General features: G+C 43.3%; 1 protein-coding gene and 2 pseudogenes across 1 annotated transcript; all 3 read right to left on the bottom strand.

Annotated features, from left to right (window-relative positions):
* Positions 1–5,531: 5,531 nt before the first annotated feature.
* On the bottom strand, positions 5,532–7,610 carry LOC126576801 (alpha-1,3-mannosyl-glycoprotein 4-beta-N-acetylglucosaminyltransferase B-like; annotated as a pseudogene).
* Positions 7,611–10,136: 2,526 nt separating this feature from the next.
* Positions 10,137–11,123, bottom strand: LOC126576812 (fibrinogen-like protein A; annotated as a pseudogene).
* Positions 11,124–11,519: 396 nt separating this feature from the next.
* Positions 11,520–14,655, bottom strand: LOC126573199 (inhibitor of nuclear factor kappa-B kinase subunit beta). Its single transcript, XM_050233153.1, has 6 exons — positions 14,341–14,655; positions 13,857–14,254; positions 12,698–13,786; positions 12,266–12,633; positions 11,810–12,199; positions 11,520–11,737 (listed from the first exon to the last, which is right to left on the bottom strand). The coding sequence occupies exons 1-6, from the start codon at positions 14,459–14,461 to the stop codon at positions 11,689–11,691; spliced, it is 2,415 nt and encodes an 804-aa protein (XP_050089110.1). The 5' UTR covers positions 14,462–14,655; the 3' UTR covers positions 11,520–11,688.
* Between the last annotated feature and the right edge of the window lie 20 nt (positions 14,656–14,675).

A 14,675-nucleotide genomic window follows, 5' to 3' on the forward strand; every position in this document is an offset into this window, starting at 1 on the left:
AAATTGAAACAACGCGGACCAAAAGCACGCACCGAATCACATCACTTGGGGAAGGGAGGGGTGGTAAACATGAATGGGGGAATGAAACAGGGAAGTGAGCATATGTAACGTTGTGGTTGAGTGGCTTCACTATCCTTCGCCAAACTTGTACTAATGATTAGTGAAGGGAAACGGAGAAAGAGAGAGAGAGAGTGTGGGTCGCCAAAAAGCACGCGTTCTCTCAGAGTAACTTTCACCATCAGGCTAATGGTTGAACGACTACGGGCGCCATTTGGAACTGTATATTCTACTGAATCTAACAACCCGTTTTTATTCCGTTACTCCTATGCATCGTGCATCTTGGCGGGGCTTTGGTGAGCGGTGCAAAATGAAGGAAATCACAGATCATCGATTTTAATTGAAAATCCCATTGTATTCAGAGCATGTGATAGCAGGTATTTGTGCGGCGAGGCGGTCTGTTGCATTTATCTAGTGAATACAATCAACTTTGTCAAGAATAGAGATACATAGGGAGGCAATCTAGAAATTAAACTATTGTTAAACACTCTGTAACGGTGTACAATCCGGGAGGCGTAGAGAGAAACAAAACCAATCGAATCCAGTAAAACGCTGGATTGTTATAAGCTGGTAACATTCGTTCACGTCAGTTAGCATTTGATTGTTTGACTAACCCTTTTAGCTCCCATTTTCTTCACCATTTTAGCCCGTATTTAGCGATGAAAGTGATGATGATACTGAACACACCCGCCTATCTGGCAACCCAGGCCAGGTGGGCAAAGCGTGCAGCGTTCATAATTAACGTTTCTAACTATCAAACGAAATCCGTGTACTATACACATCCTATGTTGCCTTCGGAGAAGAAACTGTGAAAGACCAATACTGTTTTACTGAGATTAAGAGCTAAGGTGCATGGTGCGTCGTCACAAAACAAAACTGAACAGCAAAAGTCGGTTGCGGAGAGAGAACCATACACAACAAAACAGGTGATGGGACCGGGCGGAGACGGGCAGGACGAATGAAAACTTTATGGTCGAACCAAATGGAGTCCTGAGCTGGTACCCTCCCGGGGAAGTTAGTCATATGAAACGGTCGATAATCAGAATGTCAATTTCGAGCATACATACACACGTTGCTACACAACCAAAAAGGGCGGAAGCAAATCCTGGTCTTACTTTCTACCTTTTTGTAGATTAACGAAATGGGAGGATCGAGGAGTGCGAGGAGGCGATGGCCGGACGCCGTATGAGGAATTGAGGCAAAGCAAGTGGCAAAATGTAGCATCATGTAGAGTCTATTACGATCAGCTGCTGCTGTTTACTATGCTAGCTGACGACACTATTCTACCGTTACCGTTAGATGTGACTGTGACCTCTAGTTCTACTGCAGCCTCTCGATGCTCCTCGGGGAGACTCCGAAGGGAAAGTCGACTGTCGATGAGCACACACTTGCCAGCGCCAATTAGACGAACGAGACGCGATCATATATATTCATTCGCTAACTGAACTGAGCATAACACTGGTTTCTGGTCCCTGGTAGAGAATGGTGGTCCCTTCGGAGGGACCTATGTCCTTGTGGGTGTACGTGTGTGGGTGTGTGTGTATGTGTGTGTGTGTCAACCTTAGGTCATAAGCGCGAATTGCTGTTGCTGGTGTATGGAACAAACCAAGAAAACCAAGGAGTAAACAAACGGTTTACTTGAAACGGCACAATCAAATTAATTAATATGTATTAAAAACCCGGTGCCACCACTGATGATGAGTTGATCAGAAATCAGGAATGCTAGGAGTTACTGTCGTTGTTGCAGCTAGTAGCGAGCTGGCTCCGTTTGCTTTCCCCGCAATCTGTTGTGTTTCCAGCCACAACCTACTTTCCACTTTGGTAAGGCTGTTTTGCGCATCCATAGTTAAGCCAAAACGCGCATCGCGCCGTGTCACGGTCAGGCGATGGCAGGAGCAGCGATGGAAGCAAGTCGTTACATTAACGAACCGCTACTTGCACCTCGTGGCTTAAGCTAGTGTGCACTTTGTGGCCCGTGGCGAATCCGTTTTGTTACAGTACTAAAATACACAACATTTGTTGATCGGCCGGGCAATCGGCCGTTGGTGCGAAGAGAGGTGGTGGGAGCGAAGCGAGAGAGCAAATTACAATAAACGGTGATAGCAGTGTTTTCAAAATTGTTAAGTGCTTCAAAGGATGCGATTGATATTTAGCTAGAAATTGATAACAAAACAAGAAACCCAATGTACTAGGGGCAGGTAGGGAAAACGCATAAACCGTAGTGTAGTGTGGTATAATCGGAGGCAAAGAAGAAAAAAAAACACACACGAGTTCTTACTAGTTGATAGCTGCAAACTGACCGGAAATCAATGAGAGAGTGTAATCTTAGGCACAAATATAGTGACAACCGCGAGAAACGAAAGAGGGAGAAAGAGGAAAAGCAAACACAAACAAACCCAACACCCTAAATAAAAAAAAAACAATCAAAACCCCTGCATTAATCCGCATACATATGCTGGCCATAATAGATCAACAATTAATAAACGAAATTTCATGAAGTAGCTTTAAATAGAGTTTAGACAGTGTTCGTGCAGTGTGCTTCATAGCGACACTGCATCCAAATTCAGTCAATCGCCCCGGATAAACGAAGCGATATGCGGTGCGCAAACGGTAAACTCTTCTAGTCCGGGAAGGAAACTCTGCAATTCTGTTTTTTTTTCTTCTTCAACAACAAACAAACAGAACAACTTTACTCTTCTGACGCAAAAAAATAGATAGCATTCTTTTGGGCGGATGCGAGCGAGTGCAGTGGAATTGCGAAACAGAGTGACTTTGCTGTAGCATCTATAGGAACTTATCGAATGTCATCTGCCGACGATATACCTCTGTAGCCTGTCTTGGTTAGTCCCAACCATTTCATCATCATTGAGAGCAGACGCTGGAAGCAATCAATCAATTACTGACACCCGGTCATATGTACTAGTTCGTACACATTTTAATCTGTAGCACTGGAACTTCTATACAGGTTGTAGGAACTGTTTGGCCCGTAAAATCAAATAGAGACAGAAGGAACGAGAATGAGAGAAAGAGAAAGAGAGAAAGAGAAAGAGAGAGAGAGATAGAGAGAGAAAAAGAGAGAAATTTGAAAGGAGAGCTTTTTCTCTGGTAGAACAGGCTGCCAAAACTAGAGCGAGCCTGCTACTGGGCAGCTGGGTGCGACAACTCAAGACGCAACTGGCACGCTTTTGATTAGTTGCTAGGAGATATCGAACATATCTTAGTTACGCGTAAAAGAACAAAACGTTGCCGCATACTGGTATGGAATTCGTAAGCAACGGCGCAATCAGTGGCAAATTAATGATATAAAATTGTTATACGCTCGTTATAATAATGGAAAAGTAAGTCATTACTACATGACAACACAGTTCCGATGGTTTTTTCTTCGATGTCGACCGAATGAAATAACAATAGACAAAGTAGCTCAATCAAAGGCATATAGTACATACAGAAGAAACAGTTTAGAAACGTAAGAAGGGTAATGGAAACATCCATCACATGAAGCTAAGTAGCATTGTTGAACTCTAAGACATTTTAAGCAGTTCCCATCCTTCCCCCTCGTCGGCTTTTGAGTTGCTGTTTTGCTGCGACCGTCGCGGTGGTTCTCAGCAAACAGCTATGCAAGCTGTGAACAACTGCGAAGGGCGGCACCCTTGATCCACGACGGAGTACCAACATACACATTGAGCTTACGATCCGTCAATAATCAGTGCATTATCAACTCTTCTAACGCTGGAATCAATCCTACGCAAACTCATTGCTTCCTTGAATAATTGTTTAGGATGAAACGAATGGAGTGAGTGACGGGGTTGACCAGGTGCACCAGGCACGACGCTACTGCGCATCCGTGGCTGCGAAAACTGTTTGCCCTAATAATCGTTCGGTAACACCCAGCCATTGCATTGGAAGAGAACAAATTGATGAATTAGCAGCAAACATTTAGAATCGAATTAAACACCCTAGGCGGTAACTGTTCACCGATAAGCAGATATTCATGATTATATTGGATGAAAACCTAGAGCATAAAATGTAATTGTAGCGAACTTGTTGTTGTTACCCAGCAAGGTAAAATTGAGCGCATAGGATAGGTGGCTCATAGGACCGTCATTCAAAAACGCTTAAGTCCGACGCACTAATTCTCATTAAGCTGGCTTGCGAAAGCGAATTGAAATTCAACCTAGCCGTTAAAAGAAAAATCCAACATCGAGCCGTTCTACGGTCCCCGGCAATGCATTCAATACCCAGCCGAACTGAGCGTCCGTATGTTAGCTTAGCTATGGTGTAATTATGTTTGCATAGTTGAATTCAAAGCATATATAAATGCATACATACCATGCGTCTCATTATGGAAGCTTCGTAAGAATCGATTGCACTACCACTGGCAAACGTTCACACGCTGGGAGTTGAGAGCTATGATTACGTAGTGCTGGTACCGTGACCGATTTAGTATTGTTAAGTAACTGTAGGTTTGTAGAATACTGAATAAAAACTATATATGATATAGAAACAGCAAAACCATAAACCGGGGGTAAGGCATTATCAGAATAGCACAAATTGAACGTGAATCAAAATGGGTTATACAGTAATGCGTGAGCGAGCGTGCTAGAAACCTGTCGTTTAAGAGACCCCAGTTGTTTAAAACATTATTCTTAGTGCTGTAAAAATTGTATAAAACAGATCAAGCGGGGAATGGAAAGCTATGTTGACGAACAGAGACTCTACCTATTTAAGTTGTGTATCCAAATGAAGACGTACCGAAAGTACGTATTGCATAGTGGATTCCTAAGTCACAAAACAATCAATGCGACAAGGGAGCTAACTGATTGACAACGGTACAGCGTGTGTTAAAAAATTGATATGAGAAAAATAAAACGAGCCCAATGATGAAAACGGAAGTGCTTTTTTTGTCTCTTTTATATTATATACGAATAGAAATCATCACCATTTCCGATGTCTCTAAATTCTGTTGAACACATATCATCGATTGCAGTTATTGTTATTTGTTGCTTAATTAATGCTTTGTTATTTGTTAATGCTATTCATGTCTAGAATTGGATTGGATGGATTGCATCGCACCCATATACAGTATACAAAAAACAGTTTATCCACTTAGGACCAGGACCACCCAATATTCTCTGCTTCTATCGACGTGCAACCGCAATTCTTTCAGTTCATCATCTAGTTTACTCAGCTCGTATGAATTCATCCGAAATTGACCGAATATTTGAATAAGGTTGACCGTCGTCAGTTTTATGCTAACACTACGCCAGTCAGAATTTAGGAAGGTCTGTTTTCCAAAAGGCTCTTTTCCCGGTGCCCATCGTAGCCGCGTCATGGGTCTGTTATGAGTAAATTTATTTATTTATTAATAAACCTCCCTCTCTTCCACCAAACATACTTTAAAGTCTTCATACGGCAGAACATTTTCACTTTCCGTTGCTAACTCGCAAAGCGCAAAATATCTGAATATATTTTTGTCACAGTACGCTGTTTCCCTGCAAATGAATCTGTGGAAGCCGCAATTGTAAAAATCAATGTAGATTGGGAATAGGGTCTACTTACCTCTGTAAGCATCACCCAATTCTCGCTGCTACTGTGGACGTGCAACCGCAGTTCTTTTAGTTCACCGACTTTAGTATCAATTACACCTTCAGCTATTCCATGGATATTGAAGCTTCCAACTACTAAGAACCCGTCTTCTGTTACATTGTATGGCACTATCGTACTATTTGTTGAACGGGTCGTATCTACTGGCAGAACCTCAACCGTGGTATTATGAAATCGATCTGACGGATGCTCAATACTTCCGCTTCGAAAAAGATACCTGTTATTTTGGGAAAAGTTGTTCAAAAAGTGATTTTCTAGCTCAAAAAAAAAATGTCAAATTACCTGCGCACGGTAGTTGGTTGCTTAAAACCGAACTCGATCAAATCATCTCGCTTAGGGAACAATCCCCAGAAGACATTTTCCCCCGCATAAGCCTTTTCTATCGTGTATGATTGGTGCGGTTGAATCCTACTGCGCACCTCAGCCGGTGGATTACGATGTGGAATAAATTTAGGAATTTCGCCAAACTTTTCATCCTTCAAATTTTGCTCTTTGCCTCGGAGCGATGAATGAATTCCAACATGCTGGAACAAGGACGTTTCATACTGTATACACACTTCCGCTGTCCGCTTCTTACAGTTCTCCTGTAATCAAATTCAAAAGACAATCGATTAAACATATTTTCCAAAAATGTGGATAACGTATGTGTTATCTGTGCTTAACTATACGCACCGGACGATCTTCTAGTCCACATGCTTTGATATTTATCGCATACACTAAAAGCCAGTCAACGGGTTGATCGTTATAAAACATTTGAAAAAATGTGATTAACAAAGGCAGGTCGGTTGATTTGAACAATTTTCCTGAAATGCCATCGAGTCATGGTTAAAGCACAAGAAAAAAAAGTGAAACGCATGAATGAATTGGAATCAAATAATGCAGTAAAATCTAAGTTATATTAAGGTAGCGAGCCTTCATGAGACCGAGCAAATGGACTAGGTCACAAACATGAGAAATATCTTCTTCTTCAACATTCACACAACCACTGGATATAAAAAAATACACTTAAGAATTAGAATTTAATATGCGTAGATATAATATGCGAAAATACTTACCTATGAAACCCAGCTGACAAAAGTCTAAAATAAACCATTGGCTGCTTTCTCTTTTCAACGATTTTTCTAAAGCAAACGTTTTCATACTAGTAACGAAACCTTTCTTGGTAATTATGTCATCTTCCAGTTGCAGGTAGAAGGTACCTCTAGGGCGTGCATAAGCCATGAGAAAAGCGAAATCAAAATTTTGTTTCGACCGCCATCGCACCCGTTCCAACGGATCATCTAGCGTTTGGCGAAGATTATTCATATTGGGGTAATAAGAACTAGAGGGAGCAATAATTTCCAGGAATCCACTGTCTATGAAACTTCCAAATCGAGCCCGTATTTGCTGGGCTATCATCTTCACATATACGAGGTCTGGTTCGCCAACGTACACAACAATCATGGTATCATTTTGCTCGATTTCATCCATGTTAGAAATGATGTTATCTATCGTTTCAATTAAGTATGACTTTTTTCACGTTTCACCGTCGGAATACCGAGAACGATGCTGACACCTTTTCGTCGATTGCTTTCAATGTAGCTCGGTTGCAGGGCTGCAGCATCCAGAAGGTGAGGCAGAAAATCAAAAGCTGTTGGTAATTGTATCCTTTCTTCCAACTTTGTAGCAGTCGTTACGTCAGCAATGTGTGATGTAGCATTGCTACTTAAATCTTCAAGAGTAACTAAATTCCCTGGCGATACCTCATTTGTACCATATGTAGAGGCAATCCCGTCCCGACTCTGCCTCCGCGTTTGAAACTCTGCCGTATGATTAGACTTCCAATGCTCCAACGAGCAGTAGGTAACGATAAAGATGAATAATATGGTGTATGGTATAAGCGCGAAAACTATCTGGTACAAACAACCACGCATGCACATGTTTGAGAAATTCATTCGCATGTTCATGGTTTGCGGTGAGAAAAGAGATCTGTAAACAGAAGAACGCTTAAAAAATCAATGAAGGGCTGTATAGAAACTCATCAGAATCTTTCAATTCACAACGTTTTTAACGTTCGATAATGACACTTGGAATCTGCCAATCACTTTCTTTCAATAACTCCCTGCTCTGCTTTCAATAACTACTACACGTTGCACTGTACATAAAAACTACAAACGAACGTACATAACGAGCGTACATAAAAACTACAAACGACATGCACTGCACTCCGAATAGCTAGTTGTTTCGCTGTATTTTTTTTATCAGATTTAACAGTTATAACACGGCGTGAACAGTCACATCACTATAATTCGGCACACTTTTCCTGCTACGTTGCAAACAAGTGGTACTAACCAGTATTTAACAGCACACACGTCAAGCAATCACTGTGCTACATCGAATGACAGACATACGGATCGTCTGTTGTTACATATGTTCAAAAAGAAACCATCATCTAGTTTACTCAGCTTGTATGAATTCATCCGAAATATACGCTCAGGTTGATCATCGTCAGTTTTATGCTAACACTACGCCAGTCAGAATGCTTCACTACTTTACACGGCGAGTCGTGTCACCACTACCGTATCACTCTCTGTATCTGTAGAACGTGATTGATTGATACCAGAATAGCAGGAATAACGACTTGGCGGACGACGACGCTCGATCGCGAGCGGTGGAGGAAACTTTTGTGGCAGGCAAAGGCAGCTCGTCGGTTGTAGCCCCGGATAAGTTAGTAAGTAAGTAAGCATCTAGTATCCAACTAGAGCTACCTTAGATATGCCTCTTTGTCGAATCCGGATCCTACGCCACGTACAGCCCAGAGGATTCTTAAAGGGAGAAGTAAGGCATTTTGGAAGATTTTTGGTGATGAACCCATTCAACCCAATTTGTGAAAATAAATGCCATATTAAACCTGGAAGCTACCTGGAAAAAAGGGCACAGATTATGTGTTTACATTTTCATATTGATCGGACCAGTAGTTTTTATGCAACAATGGGAACCGATTTTTAAATCGTTGGTTTTAGGAAACACACACCTCAAAGTACAGATCTGCATGGAGCCATGTATGAAGCGCGGATTTTCAAAAGTCAGTTTTTCTTCGATTGATCCAAAAATTGTTCACAACATTCTCGAAAGGATCAGCATTCACGAAAAAATGTAAAAAAAACCTGTTACAAAACATTTAAAACCCTTTGCAGTATCACCCACGTCATATACCGTCATCCCTCCGTGGTTAAAAACAAGCAACTGCTTCCATCCTAAAAAGTCTGTTTGGCTCGGGCCACGGCTGATCATACAGCGACATATTTGAGGTATAGATTTAATTGGGACAACACGCGCTAAGAGTGCGCGATGGGTTTTTACTGAAAACGGCTACAATGATTCTAGCAACACTGTACTTGCATCACAAATGTTAGAGAAATTCGTTAATTTGTAGTTTTTGCGATTTCTATATAACTTTATGTGTTTTTGATTTCAGTATCGTGGATATTTCCTATATCAAACCTCCATGAGTGAGTAAGGACAACAAATTAACATCGATTCACTCATTCCGCAATACAAACGATAAAATTTGCATTTGACATTTGACATAATGATCCTTTGGCACAAGAGTGCACAAAGTAAGTGTATAATCAATTTCTATCTGTATGGATTATGATCGATTGAAACATAAAACTGCCCTAAAAAGTCTTCATATGTTGGTAGCCGCAAAACGCAAACCTGCTAATGGACTTAATTGCTGCGGCCGAATCTATCAAAAGATTCCATATATTTCAAAACACCTCAAATTGTAAATGTTGTACGAAAATTGAAATTTAGTTAACGTTAAAATAAAAAAAAAGTTTATAGTTTTTATAGCATATGCATATCATGCAACAGAAAATTGCCAGAAAAGAGCGATGCGCACGCTTGCGCCCCTGGTGCGGTAAGAGTGCGCATTTTTTTATTTTTGCTTAATATGCATTTTTATCTAAATGTATGAGCATTTAAAAAAAAATGTTTTAAAGCTGCAGACCGATATTTTCATTTGGTAACGAATACTTCTTTCCTAAGAGAAATGCAGCGAGTTTAAAATTAGTCATGCACTCGTGACCCACTTTATTCTACGCTGCATCTGAAATATGTGCCAAGGCTGATCATCGGCGAAACACTACGCCAGACAGAAAGATTTCCTACTCTAATCGGCAAGCTCATCATCGCTGCCGTATCAGTATTTAATCAGCTTGATATTTCTGCAGCGACCCCAACCTGCCCTACCTTAATCCAGCCTTGTGTTTGGTCGCTGCCGTGGTTTGCCACGGCGCGAGACGGCAAAGAAGAAAACTGCAAAGAAGAAACTAAGTCATCAATCTAGTAAGCTCACTAGTTTCTTTCAATAACTATTAATCATTTGTGTGTACACCATTTTGTTTCCGAAACGTAAAACCAACCTGGCTCTTTCATGGAACTAGGTTGAATCTTTAAAATATATTTGTATATTGATCGATGTACAGATTTCAACTTTTCGAGCGAATCATCATTCTTGAATATTTCATTCCCTGATACGAGTCATTAAAACTAAACCAACTCATGGATTTTGTGTTGACATAGTTCATATAGCCGCCATTCAAATTCGACTGATGGCATGCTTTGTACCACCAGGCGCCGTAATACTCTTGGGCACTGTTTTCTTCCTCATTCTCATCATTTTCGCGGTCCTTCGTAGAGAACTTCATTCCGTTGTGATCCTTCAGTGAATCGCCTGCGGTTCCGCTGTATTCCCCAAGTTTCTTCAGGCTATACTCTTCGTCTTCACTTCCAATTTCGAACGTTCTGAAGCGCGCATAACCGTAGTCATCGTTCAGATTTCTCATTTCAACCAGCAACTCATGTCTACGGGCCGAGGTGAGCTGATGCAGTTTCTCCAGACCGAGCCAGAACTCCTTTCGTAAATCGCCGAATCCTTCGCGGTATTCATCCCAATCGCGGTAAAAATCCAAAGATCCGTCGTATGGAAGCTGGAACACGAGCCAACCGCCGCCAAATTTGTTTTGTTAACAATAAACAGGGAATGGTTCACTTTCGTTGTTAACGTGAATCAGATATCTCCCCGAAACATTCGATGGAACATCCTTGCACGATGAGAACGAGGTTTCAGCTGTCATATCACTTGATAGTTTATCACAATCTATTTGAGACCGATCGTGGAGCAAGCTAAAGTTGTATCTGATTTCCCGCTCGAGACTATGAAAGCCAGCTAAAATCTTCTGCTGGGTAGATCGATGCTCATTCAATTCAGACTGTATCTGCTCTAACTTCTGTTGCATACCATCCAGCTTGGCGAACAGCAACTCTAATCCACATCCCGAAAACGTAGTAACAGTAGTCACGGTGTTATTACTACATTTCTCACTCGCTCTTGCAGATATAATAGCACACAAAAAGATGAACCAACCACTGGACTTCATTACTTTACGAACAACTGTCTAGCCTATCGAGGATCAAATTCAAGAATGGCCCTCCTGCCCATCGCGATTGAATGTTTATATACTGTATCAGCATCTTATCAAAATCAAGCGTCTCGTCTGAAACGAACGATGGTGCACGAAGAGGATCAAAGTGAAGCGAGATAGCGTTCGGTTCCTCTTCGTGCACCATCAACGGTTCCAGCCATTGCTTCCCTTTAATAAGCTGAAAAGCTTAATGACATGGTGTGTACTTTGACCTTCTACTTGATCAGCTTCAACGCGACGCTCTGTGATAAGCGATTCTTTCATTCTTACAATGTCATGGGCATTTCGGTTAGAAGTTCTAAGCACTAATGAACAAATTTATTGCAATACAGTAACCATGCCGGCAAGTATCAAACCAAGTTAATAACCGAAAATACAATCGAACCATCGAATCAACAACAAATACTTTTCAATATATTTCAATCTGTGCGATTATGACGGTAAGTTTTACTTAAAACACGAAACACCCTTCACTGCTAGCACCATTTGGTTCAAGGCACATTCTATCGAACGAAGAATTCACATTAAAGATGCATTCCGGTACATTAACCTTTTCCTATGCTCCATTCAGCATCGTAAAACTATCACAAAGCAGATCATTTGTCCTATAAATTAGAAAGAAGAGGAATATTGGAGGCGTGATCTACCTTCAGCGCATTCTAGTTTCGTCTACTTACGTGACTATCAGCGTTTCGTTGGCCGAGATCAAATCATTCACATCAGAACCCTCGCCAAAGCATAGGAGATTCTCGTCAATCGCCCCTCCCTCGCTGCTGAGAGCCGCGTGAAGTGGAGTTATAGGTCCTCCGAGAAGAAATTTCGGCCCACCATTGCTTATGGAAGGCGACGTCATCATTCGATCGAGCTCCGGGACCGATTCTGTCATCTTGCCAACAGATGGTACTCCGTTTACGGCACTGGAATTCATATGGAACAGTTGCCACACTCCATCCTGCTGCCGCAGCGTTTGGTGAGCTAAATCTCGTTTAAACTTTTCCGTCAGCTCCACCACCTTCTGTAGCACCTTTTCGATTTCTTGCATCTCTTTGCGAATGTCAAGCAGTTGCCTGGAAACGAAATGGAGGGTGGGATTAGACTCGTTCACAGCATTGCCATCGTTACAATGCGCGTACTGTTGTAGCTCCAAAAAAGCTGGATCTCGGAGTAATACATCTCGGCGCTTCAAACACTCATACACGGCCTGGGCCATATCCATGTGCGTCTTTTCGTTGGTGATGCGCTCCAAAATGCGTGCCCTTGATTGCTCGTAGCGTCCTTCGACGCTTTTCAATCCAAAGTAATCCGTTGTTTGCTGTTCGGTGTCGGAGCGGGCCAATAGTAGTGGATGACGCAGTGCATCCCGACTCCGCTTTAGCACTGACTCGTACCGTTTACTAATCTTATCAGCCATCTCGGCCAACTTGCGAACGTTCGTCTCACAACGGGTACAGGTTTCCTCCCACTCGCGACAAGCGGCCTCAAAGTCATTCTTTGGCATGTGCTGTAATGAAAGGCGAGTTCTGTTTAGAAAACAGCCTCAATCAACACCTCTCTGTAACACAAACCTTTTTCAAAATCGGTGAATCACGCGTGTGCGAAACGATTAGCTTGTGGTACTCGACACCTCCGAGAATACCGTACACGATCTTGTTCATCTGAACGATTTCTTCCCGCCGGCGTGCAATTCCGTCGTTCAGCAGCAATCCATAGTTTCGGATTCCATCCAGCAGCAGCACATACTGCCGCTGCTCAGTTGCAATGAAGTAGTACGCATTCGCAATGAACTGGCGCAGCATGTGCGGCTTCAGTTTCACCTTGATGTTCTGAAACACATCCGTAATACTTGTCGGAATGCGTGGCTTCAAGTCACGCTGCACGATCGCACCCGCATTGCCGGCGTGAACCACGTACAGCATCGGTCGATCATCTTGTACACTCGGCAGCCAGAGATCCAGTGGTCGCGTGTCTACCTCGATACGTGTGCGTTTCTGCTCGAGCGGAAGAATGAACTCAATCTCCTCCACCGGAATGCCCGTGGCAAGGTACACCTCCTGTCGCACTGTAGCCATTGTCGTTTCTGCCGTCACCTCAACGCTCACCCAGCGACAATCGTACAGCGAGAAAAGGGTAAGAAACTTGCGCTCGAGCAGTTGATCGAGCTGTGAAAAGATCTTCAATACCATCGATACTGGTGCTGGTTGGGACGCTGCTACTGGTGCTGCCGCTTTGCCTTCGACCATGTTCACCGCTTTCGGAGGTCCTGCGTGAGGGACAAAGCCACGCTGTTTCGGGTTCCACTCGAGAGCCAGCATAAGCCAGCGCTCCAGCTCCTTTCGCAACCCATTGGAGATGTGATTCTCGGGGAAAATTTCACTATGATAGATGTAGTTATCCCGGTTGTCCTCCGTAATGGCGATGTCGGCCGACTTCTTCTGCTGCACGTGCAGCATCCACTTGGTGATGGGTGAGTGAGGAATGAAGGGCCGCACACCGGTCACGATCTCGAATGCAATCACACCCATCGACCAGTAATCGACCGAGTTGTTGTAACGATCACAGTAGATCAGATCCGGTGCGATATATTCCACCGTCCCGACCAGGCTTGCCTGGAGACTTTGTTTGTCCAACGCCTTGGCGTACCCCAGGTCGGTAAGCTGGAAATAAACAAGCAACCATGAGCCCCGAGCTTCAAAACAACATCGAAGGGAACCCCGGCAAACAAACCTTGTACACGATCCGATCATTCTGCTGTTTCAGCACCAAGTTCTCCGGCTTAATATCGCGGTGCGTTATTTTTAGACTATGCAGATACGAGATTGCATTGCGCAGCGAGCGCAACACTTCACGCACTTCCTGTTCCCGCAATCCGGAGCAATTCTGAACGCGATTCAGCACACGCCGCAGATCGCCCCCCTCGCAGTACTCCATGCACAGAACCGGGAGCCCATTGGCGGAGCTACGCAACAGCTCCCGCACGAACGAGTCTGGCTGGACGCGAACCGTGCGGACAATGTTGTCGTTACGCACCGTCTCCGTCATCAGCTGCACCTCGTTGCGCCATCGTTCACTGTGTTTATCGGTGATTTCGCTCCTATCTTGCAGAATGTGGAATTTCTTTATCGCTGCAGGACAGCGAGAGGAAGACAGAGATTGGAGAAAACTTATGATCACGACGAGTTCAAGGACGGACCGAAATATGCGCACTTACCGACGGTTTGCTGGGTAAGCTTGTTTCTCCAGAGTGTAACCACACCGAACCCTCCCGAGCCAAGCCTTTTCTCCCGACACCAATCACCGATCACGGGTGGATCTTCGAACGGTTTCTGCATTTTCCAGCCGAGCGTTTTCACGATATACGGATTCGATCCCAGCAGAAGCGTCTCCGGCGGACAGCGGGGAGGATTTTCCTATGACCGGCCGGATGATCTATTATTAAACTGGGCGCCTCACATCTCCAACGGCCAACACATCCGAGAGCTAGCCCAATTCACCGAGTTTTATCTGGGAAGCGGAGGAAACTCCTTTAACTACGTTCTAAAAATA

This window comes from Anopheles aquasalis, chromosome 2 (genome assembly GCF_943734665.1).
Source record: "Anopheles aquasalis chromosome 2, idAnoAquaMG_Q_19, whole genome shotgun sequence".
Taxonomy (NCBI): domain Eukaryota; kingdom Metazoa; phylum Arthropoda; class Insecta; order Diptera; family Culicidae; genus Anopheles; species Anopheles aquasalis.